This window comes from Lagopus muta, chromosome 1 (genome assembly GCF_023343835.1).
Source record: "Lagopus muta isolate bLagMut1 chromosome 1, bLagMut1 primary, whole genome shotgun sequence".
Taxonomy (NCBI): Eukaryota; Metazoa; Chordata; class Aves; order Galliformes; family Phasianidae; genus Lagopus; species Lagopus muta.
The window spans coordinates 188,065,565-188,089,973 of NC_064433.1; the positions used below are offsets into that span (position 1 = coordinate 188,065,565).

At 39.7% G+C, this 24,409-nt stretch overlaps 1 protein-coding gene across 21 annotated transcripts in view; it reads right to left on the minus strand.

Annotated features, from left to right (window-relative positions):
• Positions 1-24,409, minus strand: part of DLG2 (discs large MAGUK scaffold protein 2) — a 994,028-nt gene that overhangs the window by 630,675 nt on the left and 338,944 nt on the right. Inside the window, exon 1 of one of the 21 annotated variants that reach the window (XM_048939930.1) lies at positions 5,247-5,403. The exons of the other annotated variants lie outside the window; for them this stretch is intronic. Within the exon in view, the coding sequence (XP_048795887.1) occupies positions 5,247-5,381 (135 nt within the window). The 5' untranslated portion in view covers positions 5,382-5,403. Of the gene's footprint in view, positions 1-5,246; positions 5,404-24,409 lie in introns of those variants that run through there. 21 annotated transcript variants of the gene reach the window in all.

The window sequence follows — 24,409 nt, forward strand, 5'->3', positions numbered from 1 at the left end:
GGGTTTGGTTTTATGTGTACAGAGGCTCAAGGACTCTGTATCGGTTCTGCAGTACGAAGGAGATGAGTAAAGCTTCTCTCTGGGCAGAGCCAAGGGAAGAAAGGCAAAAAGACTGGTTTGCTAGCTACTTTTGTGCGATACAATTGCTGTTGCTGGGACCCATCTCTTCCACCCCCACCAGCACTATTGGTGTGTCACACATAATGCTTCATAGCTCCTGGTTTGTCCTTCCAAAATCTCTGTATGTAGGCAGAGATAACTTGGCTTCTGCCCTTTCTCCATAGCAAAGCTAATGACATCACGTAGAGCTGGTAAGACAGTAGAGAACTCATAGAAAGTTATCCTGGAGAATCATGAGATCTAATATGGAGGCCGGCGGGCAGAGGACAGTTAGGATGCACCGAAAAAATACCTGTGCATTAAGAATTCAGATGTGGTAGGCAATGTGGAAAGCATTATATGACTCAATCTCTCCACCTGAAGGAGATAATGCCTTCCAATTAAATGCCCATATCTCCAAGTACACAGTCATATAAACAATGTTTTTTAAGTTAATGAGAATACTCTAACAAAAATTACTCATGCTCGTAAATGTTTATACATTTTGAAGTGTCACATTACCACCACAGTTTTACATTTTTAACCACTGCAAAACTGTCTGAAGATGTTCAGGATGTAACATATAACATTAGCTGTTTTATCTGAAATGCTAATTACATCTAAGTTGTTTTACAAGAAATAATATGAAAAACTAAGGTGTTCAAAGAGACAGACATTTCCAAAAACTAATTTTTATCTATTAAAACATTTACAGAACCACTCTTTATACACATTTTTTTTTAAAGTAACTTCTTTTCTTAAAAGAAAAAAATGAGAGAGGGTGAAAAACTGCTTGGATTAAATATGAACTTGAAGGAGAAAACAAGGATATTACTGCCAGTCCTCATTAGCTACCAAACAGTTCTGCTTTTCTGAAGATTTCTATTTATATCTTGTTTTATAATTTCTAAAATTTTCTGCGACAAACAGAAATAAAGAGCTGGTCCTATTGACACACAGCAGAAACCTGCACAAAGCTCACTCAGAATATATGTGCCTCTCCTTAATATAATTATGTATAACCCCAGATTTCTGCAAGTTATTTTAATATGAATATACCCAAATGAGCTTAGAAGAGTCAGTTTTTAGCCACCACATGGTTGAGCTCAACAGGGATAGATTTGGTATTTACACAGGATGGTGGAGCAGAAGAGGGGTCAGATGCACTGAATTTTGTATTGTGAGGACTAGACTGTTACTAGGACTACACCAGCTACATTAGTTATGTCAATACAAGCTGAACTCATTGCAGTGTATGAACACGTACTATGAGCACTAAAAAAAGTTTTAATGACCTTGCCATGGTTTTTCACACGGTCTCCAGCTCTACAAGCACATCCTTTCCGTGTACGCAAGGCTCTCCCCCAAGCAGGAAGTAAAATGCTCAGCAGTAATCTTCCAGAAATTTTCCATATACATTTCTATTTCCATAATACCCTTCAGTGTGAAGTTCCTCAGGTTTTTCACTTCTATGACAATTTATCTTAGATTATCCTGAATCCAGCTCCTGATATTTGTATCAGATATCCCAACATGTTACAGTGGAGGAAACAAAGAGTTCCTGTTTATCTCAATGTCAGTCATGACTTTGTAAAGCAGTGCTCTATCTTCTCTTACTTGCCTGTTTTCCATTACAAAATGTTATAGCTAAATAGAACTCAATTTCTATTATAAGAACAACCTTTATTTGAAGATAAGCATTGTTTATCTCAATTTGCTCGACTTAATTCTTCACCATAGCTCATAAAATCCATATCTTCAGTTGTTTCTTCTACGCTCTCTACCCCTCCGAAGTGTGCATCCATGACACTGCCTAGCAGAATAATTCCTTCCATTTCTCACTTCCAATATTTTTCTAAAATTTATCTCAATTTTTTTTTATTTTTATAGCATTATTATAGTCTGACTGTCTTCAAAGATTTGTTTTGAAATTCATTTCTATCCCACCCCATCCTTCTTTGCCTACTTGCTAATCAGTGTGCATTTGGTACTTGTGCAATTGGACACCCCTTCCTACATGTACCACTTCATGCTAATGTTTCATCCTATTGCTTTCAGGCCATTTATTTATATTAAACTTCATTTGACCCATTCCTCCGGCAACCTCCAGAGGGCTCAGCTCAGTATATGGGCTTTCATGAAATGCATATGGAAGCAGCTCTTCCTGGAATTTGGACTATCTGGAATGTAGAGCATTACGTCTCCAGAAAGAGTTTTAGAGGGAAAGTTCACTTTCAAGACATGTGTCTGGCTACAGATAAGTTACTTATAGTGCTTAGATCTCACTCACTTTGGATCATGAAGAACTTAGCTGTTGGGGCTCATAGATGGCCCATAGAGGTGGGAACTCAGTAGAGACTATATATGGCTGAGTGAAAATAAGAACGCTATCTTGCTTAAGAGTCATGGCTGAAATGCTGGATTGGAGACAGAAGTACAAAAAAAAACAAAAAACAAAAAACAAAAACAAAAAAAAACCAACAAATATTTTTAAATTTTTTTAAAAAAATTCTTACTTTGAATGTTTCCTGAAAGAGTTTCAAGAAGGCTTTAATTCCCACACACAATTCCCATAATTTGCTTTTGATGGAATAAAAGTGCCTGCAGTACCACCGCTAGCACTGAGCAGCTCAGACTGCTGCTGGCAGCTCCAGGAGGAACCACCGGAAACCAGCCTTCATTCCCTGCGTCATGTGGTTCTACTATTTAGAGAGAAATGATAAGCCTAAAGGAAGAATACTTGATGAAAGCAGAAGTAAAAATAAAAGTGATGATGTATCAGAATTCATAAAAAAAACAGAAAAGGTCGGGCTTTTTGGCACTTCGGGTAGATGAATATTTCACTATATATGTGTATTTATTTATTTATTTATTTATTTTTTATTTTATTTTATTTTTTTCTCAAGAAACTGATATCTTGATTGCCAAACATCACCAAGTAAAGTGATAATTTCAGACAGGCATGATAAATAAATAAATACATGGATCTGGCCTGAAACTAAATCCCACTTAATGTAAAGTCTGATACTGTTTGGCTCCATGTTATTGTGTTTAACCTTTACTAAGGAAAAGGGTAGATGCACCTCAACTGAGTTCTAATTAGACTCAGGTTTCAACATCAGAAATGAACCTGGGTTGTCACCATGTGTGCTAGAAGCAGGAGTACAAATTTTGTTTCTTCTGTGCGCATTTTCTTTTGCTTAAACGTTGGAAAGAAGCTCCAATTACCTACACATCTGATTTTTTTTCTTAATATGATTTATCTATGGACAGATGTATTCACCCTCCTAGCTCCCATTCAAAGTGAGTGTTTTCCAGCAATTTCCAGCAGTCAGGAACTTTGTGGCTAATGTTCCACAGATTTTCCCAAATATAAAATTCCCAGTTCATTTCTGGGAAGTGCCACAGTTTTTAGCATTTAATGGCTTTTCAGTTACAAAATTCTTATTACATGAAAAAAAATATAAAAAGTTAAAGAAAAAAACAAATAAACAATAAAAGATAAAACCTAAACACTACATTACATTAACTCAACATCAGCTGAAAACAAATAAAAGGAGATATGATCATGGGCATACCTAAACTTTACAGAAAATTTTCAACCTATATTCCAACAAAAGAATAGCAGAGACCTCTGTTAAATGCAACCATTCCACATGTGAGAAATCACCACTCTGGACAAGGAAAAACCACCAATATCACCTTTTAATTTTTTGGAGAAGGGCTGCCTTTGACTGCAAGCCACACAGCAACACCAGCTAGCGGAGACACCAACAGTAGGAAGGTTCCATTAGAGAGAAATGCCTTCGAAAGATGCCCTCTTCTCTGTCCTGATTTTGTACTGCTTTTAGCTAAAACTCTGAAACCTGATCATTTATTTTTGTGGTGGGAAAAGCAACAGTTACAAGCTGAAAGCTGGGAGGGTGTTCTTCATTGTGTTTTCAACACAACAGTTAAAAGCAAAGCTCCTCTCTGCCTCCACAGACAAATGCCCACCATCGTGACTTCATGAGAAAAAATGGTAAAGCCTCAATGATCACTAGGAACCAGATGGAGGGAAGGGCAGAAATTTTAATCCCAGGTTGCCTGGGAATTCCATCAATCCTCTCACTCACAGGAGCTTCTCAGCTTGGTGCTCATAGTGCAGACACTCCCCCAAAGCTCACAGCCAGCTCAATCCTCTACTGCAGTGTGTACAGGGCTGACTGCAACCATCCTCTTTTGCTCCTTTATAGTCAGATTGACCACTGTCCCTTTACAAAACTCTTTTCCAAATGGCATTAGAAGTCCAGGCAGGAGTTTTCCACCCTATTGATGCTGCACAGGCATATTCTATCCCCAGAGTTGTGGGAGTACTAACAGGGCCATTTACTACTGACCCAAGTGAAACACTCCTGTAAATTGAAGCTGCTATGGGAAAAGACATTGCCTCCAGCTGTGCATCAGGCAGTAATATCTACCTCCAGTGCTCCACCACCCAGAGGAAAGGAATAATCTAAAATGAGTGTTACCCAGAGGAAGCATCTCCTCCAAGGCATAACAATGAATAATGGGAATTATTCTACTGGGAATAATGAAATGAAATAAATCTATACTCTGGAGAGCTGTTGGAGAACCTAGTTGACACTTCTAAGTTGACTTTTTAATGCTGGAGCTTAGTGGGAAACCAATGGATTTCTAAGGGAAAGGAGCCAATGTAGCTTAAAGTGTTCCTGGTGGTGGTTGGCCCATAACAGCCTGAAGAACCTTCCTGAACTCATCTGATGACTGAAGATCACCTCCTTGCCATGGGCTTAAATCCTGCCACCAGGCCCCAGCACAGCCTCAGGACCACCAGGCCACAGGCAGACCTGTGTCTCTTGGAAATACCTCCACGAAGTGATGCTAATGCAAAGCAATGTGCATGAGATCGGTGTAGGGTGGGGGGACAGGAGTCTCCCTGTACTCCTTGTAGCTAAACAAACATCACTCAGCCAGGAGAGAAGGTACAGGGAGAAGAAGCCTGGGGCCATTTGACTCTTGCCTGGCTGAGAGCTGTTGTGATTCAGCTAGAAGCACGGACGGAGAGGACCATAATTCTCAGGATGGCAGCATCATTGGTTCTGCCCCAACCAGGTGTGCGAGTGAGCAGCTTGGTGGTAGCTTACCTGAGGAGAGCTGCCCTCTTGCTTCGGCTCAGTCTGCACTGCAGCTGATTTGTCTGGAGAAAGCTTCCAGGAAAAACAAAAAAAGCAGGCTGGGCAAAGTCTGCTCACAGGCTGTGCTGCAGCAGGAGCATCCATCTTAGATCCAGTGGAGGAGGAGAGCTTGGACATGCTCCCTTTTTAAAGCAACAGTGCTCCTACTGAGCACGGCAAGGAAGGACAGTGCTATGCCAGCGGTCACACGGGATACGTGTGGAGCACATAACAGACTTTAGCTAATTGATCTTTGCATAACTCTTTTGAGCTAGGCAATTAAACATCATCACTTCAGATTTACAGGTATGGGCTAACCTTGTGCAGAAACAGCCTGTGATGTGCATGAGCAGGAAGGCTTTCTCTCTGATTTTATGGAGCAGAACATCCATAGGTAAGATGAGATTTGACAGCACAGGGCATCCATTGTAGCCAAAAGAGTACGGCTGTTTTTAAATGCCAAGCCCTGGGGTATTTCAAGTTGGAAATCCTAAAATAGGAGGCACCCCAAATCACTAAGCCATTGAATAACACTGGCTTTTCTGTCTAAAAAAATCAAGAGAGAAAATTCAGGATTTTGTCTCTCTGCTTTCTCTTTATACATTTAGACAAGACCCTTCCTTGTGGACTTCCCATGGATGCCTGTGGAACTGTTGGTAAAGAGCAGGAATTTAAGAATGAGAACAGAGCTTTTGTTAGGCACAGACAAATCTCCCCACTTACACTGCAGGAACTGAGGGACTAGAATGTGGGACATCATGGTTGGATCTACCACCACCATACAACAAACATCATGAAGAAGATAACACAGCTGTTCTGAGAGTGGCATTTGTGCATTCGTGGCCAATGGTCCCCATAACTATGCACTGGCTTTACAGACCGGAGAAGATAGGTAATGGGTACTAAACATGGGAATGGGATGCATGTAGGACACACTGTATGTCTGGGAGCTGATGTTTACAGAGCAGTATGTGATGTTTGTTTAATTTAGTCTTTATTACCCTTGGGACATGTCTTTGTTATATAGCAGACCCTTAATAAAAATAAAACTTTTACCTCTACATGTACTTGACCAAATAACTATAGAAGAGACTTCTGAGGCTGCCTCTCTCCTGAGATGGTAATGCTGTAGCAATAGCCTACCAAGGCCCAGATTTTATAGATAGATAGACGCAGCCTGGTACCTTGTGGGATTTTCACTTGTAGGCTGAGAAAGCTTGGAATTAAAATTAAAAAACAGGGCATGTAATAACACCCATTAGTGCCTAGTTGTGATTGAGTACATAAATAGCTGTGAAATTCTGAAGTTCATCTCATGTAGAGCTCCAAACTGCAGAATTAACTTCCCTTATAGGCACAAGACAACAGCTGAAGTCCCTGTTGTCCTTCAAACCACGCTTCAAGGTACATCCACATATTCATGCAGCCTTTTTTGCCTCCAAACCTTCTAGATGCATGAGAGTTACAAGCTGAGTATTCTCTAAAGGGACAGGCCTGAAGTAATTCAAAGTCCTTCGTTAGGCACTCTGTCAGTGCTGTAAACATCGCTGTTTAATTGATGTACTGCTTTTATTATGTGTGCCCTTAGGGAGTATGTTGACCAGAGCCTCTTGTAAATTGAATAAATAAACAAATAAATAAGCAAACATCATTGCTTCAACCAGCTCATGGTGTGACAGAAAAGTCTGTGTGCTTTAATGTGATTTCTACACAACAATTTTGCTGTCTGGAATGGTCATTTTGATTGTCATCAGCTTTGGCAGGCTCTTCCAACTTCTTCATCCACCTCAGCAATGACAGAGAATGACAGTCTTCCATTCCAGATTTCCAAGGTCACTTTAATTTATTAAATATGTCTTTTTAAAAGCTTCTTTCAAAGTGAAAACTGTCTATTTCCTTCCTTCATCTGGAAAAAGGGGTGAAGAATGGCATTCTCTGTTGAAAGTGATGAACTTGTATCCTTCTTCTCCTATTCCTACCGTCCCTCCCCCATATCCATCAACCTTACTTCATAAATCTGTAGTGCTCTCATTAGCTTCTTACTTGCATTTTGTCTAGATCAAAACATTTATAAAACATATCTTTTAACAAAACTCAGAAAATACAATTCTGACAGTCAGAGTTACAGCTTCAATGCAAACAAAACCATGCTGTTTGGGGAGATAAGCTACGTAAATCCATGCAAGAGTAGACATCTGTCACTGAGGGCTGGCTACCCAACTTGCACTGCAAAACCATTGAGTTGGTTTTGCAGCCTTTGCTAATATTTGGGCTGCCATAGCTAGTGTGCTTTAAGGTGTTCTGACTGGCCTGGACACATCTACAAGAACTGCAGGCACGTACTGACTGTAGCCAGACTATCATCCTTGTGAATGCTATGCATGTGAGCAGTTCTACAGCTGTGAGTCATCGTATTGCCTACATTCATACATTCCTTCCACTCTGGGAGAAAAGTGCTTTCATTCATGAGAAGAAAAAATAGGTTTCAAGCAGTATCATGATACAATCACATCCTTTTATAGTGTTCAGCTCCTTGTTATGAAATTTGATTCTTCTGAGGCATGATTATTAGTTTAGAGTGTAGGAAACTGAGTTATGATGGAAAACAGGTTGTGTCAGCTAAGCCACTATGAGTCCCCAGATCATTTCACCTAACAGTGGACTTTGCACACAGAGCTGCTTAAAATTTGCAGGACAGCAATGCCAGATTTTTTTTTTCACCCTAGAGAGCAATAGATAAGGATTCTCAGATGGTCTGTAATATAGAATCATAGAATCAATCAGTAAGGTTAGAAATGACCACTGACACAATCTCATTCAACCATCAGCCTATCGCTATCGTGCTCACTAAAACATGTCCCTCAGTGCAAGTTTCTTGAACACTTCCAGGGATGCTGACTCCAGCTCCTTCCTGGGCAGTTTGTTCCAATTCTTTGTTTGTAGAAGAGTGTAGAAATGAACTTGGTCTGAGGATGGAATGCAGAGATTTGTGACATTGTGCCCAAGATCTCCAGATTGTTTTCCATTTAACTACATTGCAAAACTTGTTCTTGGGTGGCGGAGGTGTTTTTGACACAGCAAAGCTTTCTTGTGGGCAAAACAAAAAGAAAACATGATATCATATTTCACAGAATCATAGAATTGCAGGGGTTAGAAAGGACCTGAAGAGATCATTGAGTCCGAACCCCCTGCTAAAGCAGGTACCACAGAACAAGTTGCACAAGTAGACATCCAGATAGGCCTTGAATATCTCCAGAGAAGGGGACTCTGCAACCTCTCTGGACATCCTGTTCCAGTGCTCCATCACTCTCACCGTAAAGTTCTTCCACATGTTAGTACAGAACATTCTATGTTCAAGTTCTTGGCCATTACTCTTTGTCCTATCACTACACACCATTTAAAAGAGCCTGGCCTCATCCATTTGCCTCCCACCTCCCTTTAGATATTTATAAACATTTATCAGATCCCCCCTCAGTCTTCTTTTCCCCAGGCTGAACAGACCCACGTTACTCAGCCTTTCCTCATGCAGGAGATACTCCAGGCCCTTTTTCATTTTTGTGGCACTCTGCTGAACTCCTTCTAGGAGATCCCTGTCTTTTTTGAACTGGAGATCCCAGAACTAGACAGGGTACTCTAAATGTGGCCACACCAGGGCAGAGTAGAGGGGGAGGATCACCTGCCTCCCTCCCGATATATTTCTCCCAGTTGAGTGAGGCCTCTGTTGCCTTTCGCATAGACACTGTCCAAACTAAATTGAGATAAATTAAAAATCAGGACAAGTATCAGAGAGGGAATGTTTCTCAGGGATCATTCACAGAATCCTTGAATCTGAATATATTCCTAAGTTTGTCCCACAGAAGGAAAATCAGACTGGATGTCTTCTTTCCCATGTGAAACTGGTAGTATTTGACCTTCACGTATGATTAGCTGTTAAATGACTTTCAAGGAGAGTTTCCTATGATAATCTACTTAGCCTTTAGCATCCCTTTATGTCTTCATGGTGGAGATTAGGGTCAATTCTAAAGAACAGCATTAAGTAAAGTCTCAGCTGCATTTTTTTTCAATTAAGTAAATTATTCCTTTATGGGAATACTGAAAGAACTTCATGTCCTCTTTTCTTCTTTCTAATGCATTGTTATTCCATAAGTGACTATGAAAGTCATTTAAGGATTATAATTGAAACACTCCATAATTCAGAAAGGATCCACCAAAGGAAGTGATGTACTTGTGGTCACACAGAAGATTTTTTATGTATTTGTGTGTTATAGAATGTCACCATATTGTTTCTACCAGGTTTTGACCTAGACAATGAAGATTTTTACTTTACTTTTGAAATTTTAAACAATTAAGTTCCTCTATTCTACTAGGTGTTTGGAAAATGGATTCATAAAATCACAGACTGATTGGGATTAGAAGAGAGCTCTGGGTCTATCTGGTCCAACCCCGCTCCAGCAGTGACACTCAGTGCAAGGAGACCAGCACTGTGTTCAGGAGACTTTTGAAGATCATAAAATCATAGAATCATAGAATGGTTTGGGTTGAAAAGAACCTTTAATATCATCTAGTTCCAACTCTCCTGATATAGGCAGGGACACCTCCCCCTAGACCAGGTTGCTCAGCCCCATCCAGCCTGTGTTTGAATGTTTCCAGGAAGGAGGCATTCACAGCCTCACTGCACAACCTGTTCCAGTGTGTCACCACCCTCACAGTAAAGAATTTCTTCCTAATATCTAGTTTAGGAAGAAAAAAGTTTGCCAAGGAGGAGACTCTGCAATCTCTCTGGGCAACATCTTCAATGCTCCAACATCTATATCGCATGGAAGTGCTTCCTGGTGTTCAGAGGGCACATCCTGAGTTCAGTTTGTTCTGACAGCCTTTTGCTCTGGGTCTGGGCATCACTGAGAAGGGTCTGGCTCCATTCTCTTTGCACCCTCCGGAGACACGTATATGGACATTCATGAGATATGCCCAAGCATCCTCTTCTCCAGTCTGAACAGTTCAAGATTTTGCCTCTCCTCATAGGAGAACTGTTCCAATCTTTTGAATATCTTGGAGGACCTACACTGTACTGTTTCCAACACGTCCAAATCTGTTTTGAACTGGGAGGTCCAAAACTAGAAAAAAGGACTTCCAGATTTGAAAACCGCTACTTCTCACAGATCTTATTCCAAAGATGGTTATTCCAGTCTTGCTTGGGACATTCAGAACTTACACAAATGCCATCTTCAGCACCGCTGTTCACCATTCATCCATGGATTGCCAAATAATACTCTGCTGTAACTGCTTTAAACTTTGAAGTTTGCAAACGCTCCATGTTCAGATCCACTGCCAAATAACCTTTATTTAACAATTGATTTTGCTTCACATGAATGGTGGTAACTGTCCACATGTTTACTCATAATCTGTGGCTAACTCATCTCTTACTGGAAATAGAGCTAAATTGCATTACCTCTTATTTGCTGCCGGGAAAGAGCACAGACACAGTCTATCTCATGTTCAACAGACATGTGACATTCTGCTAATCTGTGGTAACCTGATCATGAATTCAAACCCTTACATTTATGCAGATTAATGGGCAAAACAATGGACTTCACTTTTTGTTATTATTATTCTTACCCGTACTCCTGTTTAACTATTATTGCTTTAAAGATCTTTATCCCCTATTAAATATGATTTAGATTAATTCTGCTACTGCCTAACACATGGATTTTCCTGCATTTCTCAAATATGAGTGTCAATGTATAACCAGACTACATTTCTACTCTCAATCATACTACTTCTGTCTGTTACATAGCAATTGCTAATAATTGTTTTGCAATGTACAAAAAAAAATATGGATATACATCTCCAAAGACTTACGAATCACAATTAGCCCCATGAAAACAATGACAAAAATTGTTCTAGAAAGTTTAAATACATACACATACTACATTAAAATTAAATGTCAACCACACATATAATTGATAATTAAAGTATTTGCAGAAACTTTCTTTAATTCAGTTGCAAATACTTGCAGCAGCTTGATTTACCCTGGATGGTTAACAGAACTGCTGGAATTCTGTTCTTTTAATAACAAGCCGTTTTTCTGAATAAGATGAACTGCCAGCCGCAACCAATAATTATACCTCTTTTACTAAGGATAAGTAGCTGTGGTGTCTATTTTAGACGATTGCATTTTCAGCCATAGGAAGGAGCTAAAGTTACATAAATTTCCTAGAGGAGTACTTAGACAGCTTTTTGCCTGGAAATTATCCTAATTTCTTGTGTCAGTGAGACATACAAGTTATTTTATAGTTATGGCAAAGAAATAATAAAAAAGTTTTTGAAATGTTAGTACACAAATCATATTGTTTTGTGTCTACCTCACAAGGAAGATGCTTCTATATTCTTTGCAGAATACTGCTACTAAAAAAACAATATTTTTTTTTATTTCGTTTCACTCACTGAATCTGTATGTGTAATAGCAGATTTAAACTATTTAGTACATGAGAATAAATGTCAAGAGAGTGCATTCAGCCTCTGAGAGTTTTTGGATGTTCCTGCAGTCAAATCCTCCACCAGTGCATGGGAGATGCACATATTTGATCTTGCTTACAAGGAGAATTACCTGTGTTTATATTCCAGGTATTAGATTGAAATTAAATAGTAAAAGGATCTATTCAGTAAAATGAAGAAGTCAGGCTAAGCCAGTCACATGCTGGAAAGCAGACAAGAACCACAACATGGCAACCTGCCTTACAGCTAAGGTCAGAAACACAAAGCCACAGCTCAGACTCCCTCTGATATACATATGGGATTTCTGAATATTCCCTAGCATGAAATAATTACTCCTAAGATGGCCTACCACTTCATGTCACATATTTGGGTAGCAATCTGGGAGGGTTTTATACCTGTCAACGTGATCTTCTTTTAAATTAAGTACATTATTTTTCAGAACTGCTGCAAGTGCAGGTGATGTTGCAGCCATCTGAGTGTAGGCTGGCATCCTGAGGCTCTGTCAAATGTTCCCTCCTGCCACCTGTACTCTTCCATGTCCCAGGCAGTCTGCTCTTCCCTCCCTGCTGGCACATCCCATCTCTGCCAGAATATCATGAAGCTTATGTCACTTCTTGGCATCAGAATACAAAGTGGAGAAACTGAGCAGGATTCAGTAGCTGTGGGAGAATTGTATCTACTACTGTGGCTGCTGATCCATTATGAACATCACAGCCAGAAATGCCCATCTGGAATCTCTTACCAACTGCTCTAGGGCAGACTTCAACACAGTGATATCAACCAGTTGAAACTTAACCCTACAAAGGAGTTAAGCAGAAATTGAAACTCAACCCATAATCTGTTCCTCTTATTTGAGATGTCAGGATGCACAAGGGTCATATTTTAAAGTATTTATTTGCAACTATGTGGACTAGAAATATCCTACAGCCAAATGTAGGTTAATTTTAACATCTGCTACTCTGTTATAAAGAAGGATAAACTGATAAATATATCCAGACAGTTAAACATAGTTCTCATAACTTACTGTTTCTGACATCTGATGCTTCCGCAGAGGGTTCCTACAGATTCCTATATATTGCCATTATATATTCGGCTCAAATATTTTTCTCATACAATTAGAAAATCTGATAGTTCTTGAAATGTTTCTTTTCATTTTGTTTTTTTTTGTTTGTTTGTTTGTTTGTTTGTTTGTTTTGACTGGAGTGTCTTTACCAGGAGCAAGGAATGTACTATGCCACGCATTATTTAATGTGAGAGAATTTAGATCACAGAATTATAAAATAAATCAGGCTGGAAGGGACCTCAGTAACTCTCTGGTCCAAATTCCAGCTCAAAGCAGGGTCAGCGTTGAATTAAGCTGAGGTTTCTCAGAGTTTATCTCAGTGATTCTTGAAAATCTGCAAGGATGGAAACTGCACAGCCTCTCTGGGCAACCTGTTACACTTTGTTGCTGTTCCTCTTGAAGCCATCCCATCCAAGGCTGAACAATCACACATACTTCAGCCTCTTCTCACAGAGTATGTGCTCCTACATCTATACAAAGTTACTTGAACTTATCGACATCTTGTACTGGAAGGTGCATGGGATCCAACAAGCTCTGAGAAGAGGGAGATAAACACCTCCTTGGATCTCCTGGTCGAAGGTGTCTAATTTCAGGAGTTTTCTGTTGCTGTCTTCCTCCAGACTGCCCAAGTTCACATGGTTGGCACCCTACCACTTAACATAACTACTACATACAACTTCGTTGTGGTATCTGCTGAATTGACAAATGTGCTCCACATCTCCAGGTCTCAAATTATGACCAACGGATAAAGAGGATAGGCCCCAGCATAGACTCTGTGATACTCCACATGTCATTGGTCTCATGGATAGTGACCCCTAACAAAAACCCTCTAACCCTGAACATTCAGTCTGTTTGTTATTCATCTTAGCTGTCTAGCCATCCAAACAATAATGTCCCAACATGGATATAAGTGGAGGTAATATCAAAGGCTTTGTAATAGTCAAAATAAAAAGTATTCTTAGATACCTCTCATTCACAAGTCTATTCATTTTATCACAGATTTATGGCAATCGTGACTATATCTGCTAAAATAGAAGGGAAATAAGAAGAAAAACCCCCCAACTTTCTGGGTCATGATGAAGGCACAACTGAGAAAAGAAACAGCATACAAGGTCAACAGAATAAAAAATATGTGTGTAGGGAATTGAAGGGGTGGTCCAAGCAGAGCACCTGCAACGGCAATTTGCTCCCTGGTAGCACCCAATGATCCACCGGGCATGACTCTTGCTGCTTTGGCTCAGAGACATGAGAGGATGGATGGATGAAAATAGGGCTTACGCTCAATCTCACCGTGAACTAACATTTTCATTCAAGGAATACCCTGAATATCCAAAGCAAAGAGAAGGTTGCTGAGGATGACCATTGGATGCTTGGGTCTCTGATATGGAGAGACAAGGACAGGATAAAAGGTAAACAAGGCACCCTAAATGGCTCACTGGGACCATCAAAGTTTTAAAATTAAAAAAACTAAAAATTCAAATTCTAAAAATCAAAGTTAAGATTTAAAGTGCAATAGCCTTTTCTATTTAAATTTAAGTATTAGAATTCAAAATCAGGGCAACTTATACTTACCCCAGACTTAATAAAATTACCAGTTAAAGAAATGACAAAATGTATTGCACTAATGACTGATCGCTGGATTTTAAGGAGTTAAGGTACTCCTACCTTTTTGCAAAATGACATAGCTGAAACCAAGAAATTGCTGGGTTTTTTGATAGTTCAAACTTTGTAAATATGCCACATTACCTTGTACTAAAGATTTAGAAAAGACTGAATGCAAATATTTGCATGCTTTTCAAGGGCCAATATTTTCTGCTTTTGTTGTGTAAATAAGCATTTACCTCCAATCCTTTTACTTTCTATTTATTGTTAAATGCAGCAGGAATATTTTCCTCCTGCGAACTAACCATTGAAATCTGAGAAAATGATTCAGAAATAAATTAGCAGACATGCTGTTCCCTTCTTCCACTGTATAAATAAAAGCCAGGTAGAAGAATGTGAGATCTACAATAACCAAAATTGAAAAACATGTTGCCAATTTTTTTAAGTACCTAAAAATGTGAGCTATTTTTTCAAAAGTATCTACCAAGGTGAAGCACATAATTCTCATTTAGCTCAGAATCATTTACGTGAGCAAGAATGTCATGCCTGGCTGTTAATTAGTTTTGAAAATTCCACAGGTAACCTATTTACGAGGACATCACGAGTTTTTCAGTCCACCATCTCTCTAATTAACTTAGCAACTGGTTAAATTGAAATGCACTATGGAAATTCAAAATTTAAGACCGAAACAAATATCTTAGAAACCATATATAATTTATTCAATGAATGCGTAGTATAACTTTCCCTTCTCAATGCATTCCTCTCACCAGGATAATCAAGTTTAAAAATTACATCTGCCTCTACATCAACACATTAAACCAGTCAATGAGAAAGATTCCTTAGGATGTAAGATGCAAATGAAGTTTAAAAATCACCATTAAATTGAAGATTTCCTTCCTCTGAATTAATTTATGCTTATAACCACTGATTTAATTCACTACGATTAAAATGAACCTATGTTGCCTCAAGTTCCCTATTTACCTCACTCACATTTATAAAATGAGTAATAATAGGATAAGTTTCTTCTTTTTGCTACTGTGCCTCACTAGGAAGAGCAATGCCTCTTACAGCTGAAGTGCATCTTGCGCCTCTCCACCATCCATTGGTCTTTTGCTGGTTACTCTTGCAATCAAGTCAGGCAGAGACACGAGGTCTTTTTTTGTGATGTGGACATTTGTCCACTAGATGATGCACTAAGCCCACCTACTTATTTCACACGCAGCCATCCTGCTTTAGACAGAGTCCTGTGCTCCTCTAGTTACTTCTTCAGTTATTAGAATTACTTTGGCAAGACACGGAGTGCATAAACCTGTGGAGAAAAGCTGCCTCTCTTCGGTCTCCCATCTTGGTTTTGTCTTTGGTCCTGGACTGACTGATGGTGTACTTTTCAAAGTACACAGGTTAGTGACTTTGAGCTTCCATGTACGATTAGAAATACTCAGGAATACTTACTATGTCATCCCGTATGAGGCTGAATACCTCTTTCTTGGGTTTTATTCCCCTTTGACAGAGAATTCAGCTTTGAATGTCCATTTGTGATTCTGTGATCTCATGGCTTCTCGGGAGGGCTCTAACAAAAGCGTTGCAGAAATTGTTGTCTGCTCCATGGGTCCTGCACTGCCCAAGGTAAAGCCCAGCTTCAAGAGAGCAGCAGAAGCTGCGGCTCATTAGCAGAAAGGAGAAATGGGAAAATTTAGTTAAATTTCCCTGTTCAGAATTTCCTAACAGTAAAAGATTGCCCCTTGTGTCTTTCTACTATCTAATTCTGACCTGCTGGCATCTAATTCTTCCTTTTCAAAAAATAACCAGCCCAAACAGCTTAACCAGGAGAGACGATGATACTGAGATGGAAGAAATGGCAATGCAACACCATGGTCCTTTCACATAACCACCCCTGCTACAGGTAAAACCAGGGGGCTCTGCAGTGTATCCAGGGTTAGGGGTTGATTTAAAGAATCAATTTTACACATAGGTGCTTAAAATCTATTGTGGATTTAACCTTGCCCAGTCCTGTTTTGAGTCATTTCCTCAGGAAGGGATCAGTTAATTCAAGCAAATATTTCCTAAGTAACACAGAATAGTTCTTTGCCCTGACTTTTTCTCTGAATAGCATTTTTTGCTACGCAACAGTCATGCAGACACATGCACTGCTGTACTATTCACATTACTTTCTCAGTCACCTGAAGTTATTTGTTTCTTCCTCAGCTACATTTCAGCCCACTTATCCTTATTGGAACAGATCAAGCTATCATAAGAAACTTAAATTTCATAAACTTTCATTATTCTATTTGAATATCTCTTACATGTATGCTCTGGTGATCAAGCTTATAAACTTGGTAACACCAAAAAAAAGTCGTATTCTTGTTTAGCTTAAATGATTTGTATTAGGAACAAATAATGGGATTTCTGTTTATCACAGTTAAATTATGCATTATGAAGCTATCTGCAGTCAATCTTCAAACTGAACTGTTTTTGCTAAATATTACGCAAAACCTGTTGCAATTTACTTATAAAATAATACACCAATGCTTAAATTGAAGCCTTCTCTTTCCAGAACGCATGAATTCCTAATTTGGAGCAAGTTACTTTATTCACAACCAGGCAACAGATAGAGAATGGGTTGACTTCACAAAACCATGCTTGCCTTTTTGATGGAGAATGGCAGCAGCAGTTGGCTGAAGACATTTGGCTTAGGCTGCCTTGAAACAGGAACAAGATAATAGAATCATAAAGCCATAGACTCCTTAAACTTGGAAAAGACCACTAAGGTCATCAAGTCCAACTGCCAACTGGCCACCACCACGTCCACCCAACCATGTCACTCAGTGCTACATCTGTTTCGTTTGGGGAAAAGCAGGCTGATGGGAGACCTTATTGCTCTCTTCAAATATCTGAAAGGTGCTTACAGCAAGAGTGGGGTTGGCCTCTTCTCATTGGTGACAGGAAACAGGACGAGGGGAAATAGCCTCAGGTTGTGCCAGGGTAAGTTTAGGTTGCACATCAGGAAAAACTTCTTTACAGAAAGGGTTGTTAAGTCCTGGAATAGGCTCCCCAGGGAGATGGTTGAGTCACCATCCCTGGATGTGTTTAAAAACCGCTTGGATGTGGTGCTCAGGGACATGATTTAGTGGAGGGTTGTTAGAGTTAGGATAGTTTGGTTAGGTTGTGGTTGGACTTGATGATCTTTAAGGTCTTTTCCAATCTGAGCAATTCTATGATTCTATGATATACACTTTTCTTGAAAAATTCCAGGGACAGTGACTTCACCACCTCCCTAGTCAGCCAGTTCCATGCCTCACCAATTATCCCAACACAATGCATCCTCAGGCTCGTTCCACAGTGCTGAAACACAATACACAGACTTCAGCCTTCTTGTTAAAGAAACATCAAAAGCTGCCATGTAATACTTTATATTCTAGAACATTGTACCTGAAACCTATGAAAAAATATGAAGTACTATAGGTCCTTAAAAAAGACATACCACGTTCAGAAGATATCTGGGGTAAGCATGGTGGTGTTGCATCATCATTGTTCCTCTGTACTCTGCTCTTGTGAGGCCTCATCTGGAGTACTGTGTCCAGGTCTGGAGCCCCCAGTATAAGAAAGACAGAGAGCTGTTGGACAGAGATCTGTGTCCAGAGAAAGGCCACAAAGATTATGAGAGGGCTAGAGCACCTCCCCTGTAAAGACGGGCTGAGGGAGCTGGGCTTGTTCAGCCTGGAGAAAAGAAGGCTCAAGGGTGGCCTCATTGCAGCCTTTCAGTACCTAAAGGGAACCTATAAACAGGAGGGGAGTCAACTCTTTGAAAGGGTATCAGGATAAGGAGAAATGGTTTGAAGTTGAAGGAGGGAAGATTTAGGTTGGATGTCAGGAGGAAGTTCTTTACAGAGAGAGTGGTGAGGTTCTGGAACAAGCTGCTCAGAGAGGTTGTGAATGCCCCGTCCCTGGAGGCGTTCAAGGCCAGGTTGGATGGGGCCCTGGGCAGCCTGGTCTGGTATTAAATGTGGAGGTTGGTGGCCCTGCATGTGGCAGGGGAGTTGGAGATTCATAATCCTTGAGGTCCCTTCCAGCCCTGGCCATTCTGTGGTTCTGTGTGCGATTCTGTAAGCCAGTTCTGTTTGGTACGTCATACCTGCTCTTGGGGAGGAGTCAGGCATTGCATTTCACCAGATGTGGGCAACCAAGGATCATCTCTGGGCTTTTTTTTTTTTTTTTTGGATAGGCGTAATCAGAAAGGTTAATACTGTGTCAGCTAAGGGCTTTCTTACCTAGAATAAACCTTTCAGTATCTAAAGGGGAACTAAAGAAAGGAGGAGAAACAGTCTTTAGCAGGTTCTGTTGTGGTAAGGGGAAATGGTTTCAAACTCAAAGAGGGGACGTTTGGATTGGATATACGGAAAAAGTTTTTACAATAATGGTGGTGAGGCACTGAATGGGTTGTCAAAGAGAGGTGGTGGATGCCCTGTCCTGGAGACATTCAAGGTCAGGCTGGACAGAGCTCTCAGCAACCTGATCAAGGTATCCTTTTTTATTGCAGGGGCTATGATGGGACAAGATGGCTGTAAGGGTCTCTTCCAACTCAAATGATTCTGTGCTTCTATGAAAGTGGGTACTTAATCACTATACACTGCCATGGCAGAGAATGACAGCCAAGAAGGAAAACTGGCCTGTGCTTAGTGGTCAAATTGGCCATAACTTTCCCATGAGTAGGTCAGTAAGCAAGTTTGGCCTTAAATTATCACTAAAATGAACTTCCAAATTCTAATATTTTTATTATTGCATTCCATGTGCCCAATCTACATTTCAAGGACACATAACTGCATGGAAAATTTGAATGCAATGCTAGACAAAAGATTTTGACTTGAGTTAGTCACACAGTAACAACAAACAAAAAGGATGTTGTTTTCAAGCTTCGCAGGAAAACTCCCCACAGCCTTTCTGAAATTCTTTTTACTCTTTTAGGCCAAATTAATTTGCTAAGGCAAAGTTTTATGTTTAATACCAGAAGGAGGGATCTGAGGAATCAGACTGAGCTCTGTGACACAAGATATTAATTTTCCTCCATTTACCTTGTTCCTAGCCCAGTAATTTGGGCTAAACTACATCATTTCAGCCCATGAAAAACTAAATTATTAAGTGCCCTAGGCAGGGAACAGAAAAGAACAAGACGTTACCTTGGGCTTCAACAATAACAGGGAATTGATTAGGTGAGAAATGATCCATGCTCCAAGCTATAACAAAAACTGAAAGAAATCCCAAACTTCCTTCTAGTCTGAATTGTGGAAAATTCATCCCTGTCCCCGGGTCTCAAGATAAATTTAATCCTGACTAGCTGCCTGAGATGTACCAGCCAAGCATTTAAAGCAGAGGATTCTCAGTTTTGCCTTAAAGCACTGGCCTACTCACTCAGCCTGGCATGCCTTTTCCAGTCGCATCCAACTTGGATGTTTTAAGGAACTGAAAGAAATACCCACTTCAGAGCACATATATTCATCTTGATCATGAAGGAAAATAATACTCCCTGAATCTTGTGATAAACTGAATAGTCTTGAAACATGAAGGACAGAAGGGATAGCATACTTAATCAATGAAAGTTCCAACCTAGCAGTATATGATCTTTCTCTTTTCGTAAACTGCCTTGGTTTTCAACAATTACTGTTTTCTTGGATTAAATATAGTATTTTCTCCATTGTATTTAATATTCATTGATGGATTTATCCTACATAAATGCATGATATTTATAATTATACATTTACACAGTATAATTATGCACTGCCTGGAAGCATAGATTATTAATTTTAAAACTGCTACCTAATGTTCTCTTGAAGTAGATGCTAAAGTTTGTATTGTGAGAAATAGCACATATCTTGTGCTTTCCCAAATTTTCTAGATTGTTCAATATGATCTACATTCAAAATTTCAAGAGTAGAGATTGAATTATAGCTACTGACTATAAGTCATTACGACAGTGACCAGAGTCATTGTCTTAATATTGACTGGGAAGAGCAAGGAGTATGTGGAAAGCAATGCTGATGTTCCTGGCTACAACCCATAAAATGAAGAACAAGATTTGTATATTCATAGACAGCAAGGTCAGAAGAAATGAGGCAGCCAGGACCGCAGAGAGTACAGGGCACACATAGTGTTTCCAAGAAGCTAGATTTAAGGCAGATCTCTATATTGTCTTATCTAATCTCATTTTAAGAACTAGTAAGGTGTCTTAATATTTTCTGTCACTGCTAAGAAGTGTCTTATCTAATATGTGCTTTTACCTTTTCGGGTCATTTAAAACCTTTCAAGTGAGCTGAAAAGTCCCTTCGTATGGTCTCCTGATACAGGAATACAAGCACAGAGACTAAATCAGCAGCACCTTTCAGTGAAGGGAACAGGTTTAAGTCCTTTAGCTTGTTACGGAAAGGACTATTTTTCTACCTTCTTTTTAATTCTCTCCACTGCCTCCATGTTTGTTCTAGAAAATGGACTTTGACAAAGTTCTAGCCAGAATTGTACAAGTCCTATGCACAAAAGTTAGATTTCATTTGTATTTTTTACCATTTTTTTAATTCAGCTGTGAATCATACATTTTCTACTCCCAGTATTGCACTGAGAACAGCATTTTGGAAAATAAAAATTATCATGTTACTTGAAGATTTTCCGAAGACTTATATCTAAATATCTGCACAGCATGTACATACAACCAGACCCTTATCATTGCTACTTGGTAAATGCTAATTTTTAGTTCAGCAATTAACTACTGGTCTCTCAAAGGAACATCCAGTGTTGAGTTTCTTGGAAGCTGGTGTTAACGACTCTTCTAACAGAACGTATGTATTGGAAGCTTCGGGGCCATCGCTTTCTGCAGCAGAGCCAGAAATAATGCAGCCAGTATTTATATGCAGGCATCCAGGCACAGTGCTGAAGTAACATAACGTAACAATACCTCCTAATTTCACAAAACACTACTGCCAAATTCTGCAGTTTATTCTAATTTCTGGGGAAGTAGTAGCCAATTACACCACCACTGCAAAATATAAAATATCTTAAAATATGAAAAACACATGCACTGGTAGAGAATCCAAAATATTTCCCACACAATGTTTGTGATTGGAGAAAAAACAATATCATCAGTGTCCATTATGTTAGCATTTTTGGACTTGCTATACCAGAGACATGGAAGAGCAGTGCCCTGTGTGCAGTGCCTGCACAGACCTTCTTCATAATCAAGGTGTCAAAACTGCAAAGAATTGTCCCTGCATCTGCTCAGTTTTGCAAGAGAAGATGTCACTGACACCATCTCATTGATTTAAGGACAGGCAATAGATAATGGGAAAGAAAAAGAAGAACAGGGAGAGGGAGAGGGAGAGGGAGAGGGAGAGGGAGAGGAAGAGGAAGAGGAAGAGGAAGAGGAAGAGGAAGAGGAAGAGGAAGAGGAAGAGGAAGAGGAAGAGGAAGAGGAAAGGACAATTCAACACCTAAATCACAGTCAGAGAGGTTGGTGGGGCTGCTAATATTTTGTTGCCACACCAGCAAAAATGGCTAATTTGAGGCCTATAAATCTTGCTCCCAGCTGAAGTCATACTTCCAGGGAAATTATAGGCAGTACTCCATTCTTCCACCTCAGCATGATGCTAAATACTGGGTTTTGCTCTCATTCCCTGTCTCTAGCTGCTGCTCAAAGGCAGCAGCTTGTGTTAAGGTTCAAAATGCCACTAAGGACACCCAGCATTTCCACGTGTTTGCTTTTCAGCAGCTTTCACACTACATCTAACTGTAAGTCCCCTCCTTTAGGTTAAACCATTCCATTGCCCTATTGCTATCAGACCATGTAAAAAGTCAATACCCCTCCTGCTTGTAAGCTCCCTTCAAGTAGTGGAAGGTCTCAATGAGGTCTCCCTTTCTCTTCTCCAAGCTAAACAAGCTCAGATCTCTTAACCTTTCTTCAGTGGAGAGGCTAAACAAGCCCAGATCTCTCAACTTTTCTTCAATTGAGAGGTGCTGCACTCCTCAGATAATCTTCATTGCCCTCCTCTGGACTCCAGATCCAGTACTCCCACCTATTTGCTATATATTTCGCTTCTGTGGTCAAATTCAATTAAGTCAAAAGGGAACTCTCTAATTTTGCTTAATCAGATGACAGGAGCAATTCACTCAGTCATCTGGGTTACATGGTAATTTAACTAAATCACTGCTGAAATGTGTAAGTCTGTAAGCAGAGGACTCAGATCTATCCACTAGAACAGCAAAACACTAAAGTTAACTTTTTGGAATGGTTGAGGCATTCCTGAGCTAGAACAACTTAATATGCCCTATGAGCTAAGTGAAAATCAAAATTCTTGATATTACTAATTTAGAGCTTATAAAGCACTTACAAACACTAGTTGCTACAACTATAATGCCAAAAACATTGATAACTTGGAAAGAATTATGAAATGATTTGGATATTGCTGCCAAGCTCTGAAATAAATTAATTAATAAATAAAAACTCACATTGCTTCTAACCTGTAAATTCATGATGAACCAGTATATCTGAATTTCTCTCAATCTGAGCACATACTCTGAAAACCCATCATATACCCCAGCACAGGCATCAAGAGCCTTCTCTGGAGCAAAAGCTGACTAGATTCTTCAAGTATGAATTTAGAGATAGCCTTTTGCTTGAGCAGCTTTAATTTCTATCCAAAGTATCTTTCACACTTCTAGGAAGCTTTGTTAAAAGTGTACAATATCACTTCCTTTAATATGTCTTGGTGCTTCCTATCACATTAGACACATTTTTGCTTGTCAAACTCTCTATAGGAATCAATCAGCTTCAAAGTTCCAAAAGGCATCTGCAAGTAAGTGAGAATAATTTGTGAGGGGAGGGAAGGGGAGGGGAGGGGAGGGGAGGGGAGGGGAGGGCAGGGGAGAGGAGAGGAGAGGAGAGGAGAGGAGAGGAGAGGAGAGGAGAGGAGAGGAGAGGAGAGGAGAGGAGAGGAGAGGAGAGGAGAGGAGAGGAGAGGAGAGGAGAGGAGAGGAGAGGAGAGGAGAGGAGAGGAGAGGGAAAAGAAACTTAGAGGGAAAGGGAAAGGGGAAGGGAAAGGAAGGGGAGGGAAGGATAAAAGAAAAAAAAAAAAAAAGGAAAAGGAAAAAAAAGAAAAAAAGAAAAAGAAAAAGAAAAAGAAAAAGAAAAAGAAAAAGAAAAAGAAAAAGAAAAAGAAAAAGAAAAAGAAAAAAAAAAAAAGAAAAAGAAAAAGAAAAAGAAAAAGAAAAAGAGAAAGAAAAAGAAAAAGAAAAAAAGGAGAAAAAAGGAAAGGGAAATAAAAAAGGTTTATCATAGACAGAATCACTAAAAGGATGAAACTTTCTATGTTAGGCTTTCTCCTTCCTTGAGCAACCTACTGCTTATCATGGTTACATTCCCCCTTCAGAAACCTTTCTTAGGATGCTGACCCTTATCCTTCACTCCCATCTATTCCTCTTTCACTTCATTTTCCATCTGCCTGGAAAACCTGTTAAATGTGCATTAAGTGCTGTGAAAAGGAGAATGTCTGACAAACTGTCTTCACTGCTGTCGGCTCTGGTATTATCTCTTTCATTTGTCTCCACTGCTGTCAACATAAAACATCAAAGAAAGGAGAAAGCATTGCTTCTGAGGGGCAGGGGTGCCAGGGAAGTGGGCTGGGATCTTTGTGTGGTGGTAGCAGTTGGATTTGTTGCCATCGCTTTGAAGTGTTCAAGGTATTTTTTGTGTGTGGCATTTTTTTGTTTGTTTGTTTGTTTGTTTGTTTTTGTTTTAACATCATTCAAGCTGCACAAGCCTTTCAGATAGTTTGGGTGTTTTTTTCTGCATCATTGGTTTTCATGTACAGGTTCATAGGCACAAGGTCTCTGAAGCGTTAATTACAAATGGGTTTTGAATCCCAAATCACCTGTCTCCATGCAAGTGAAAGATGTGCAAGCAGACACAGATGCACAGGGTACTAATAGCAGAACA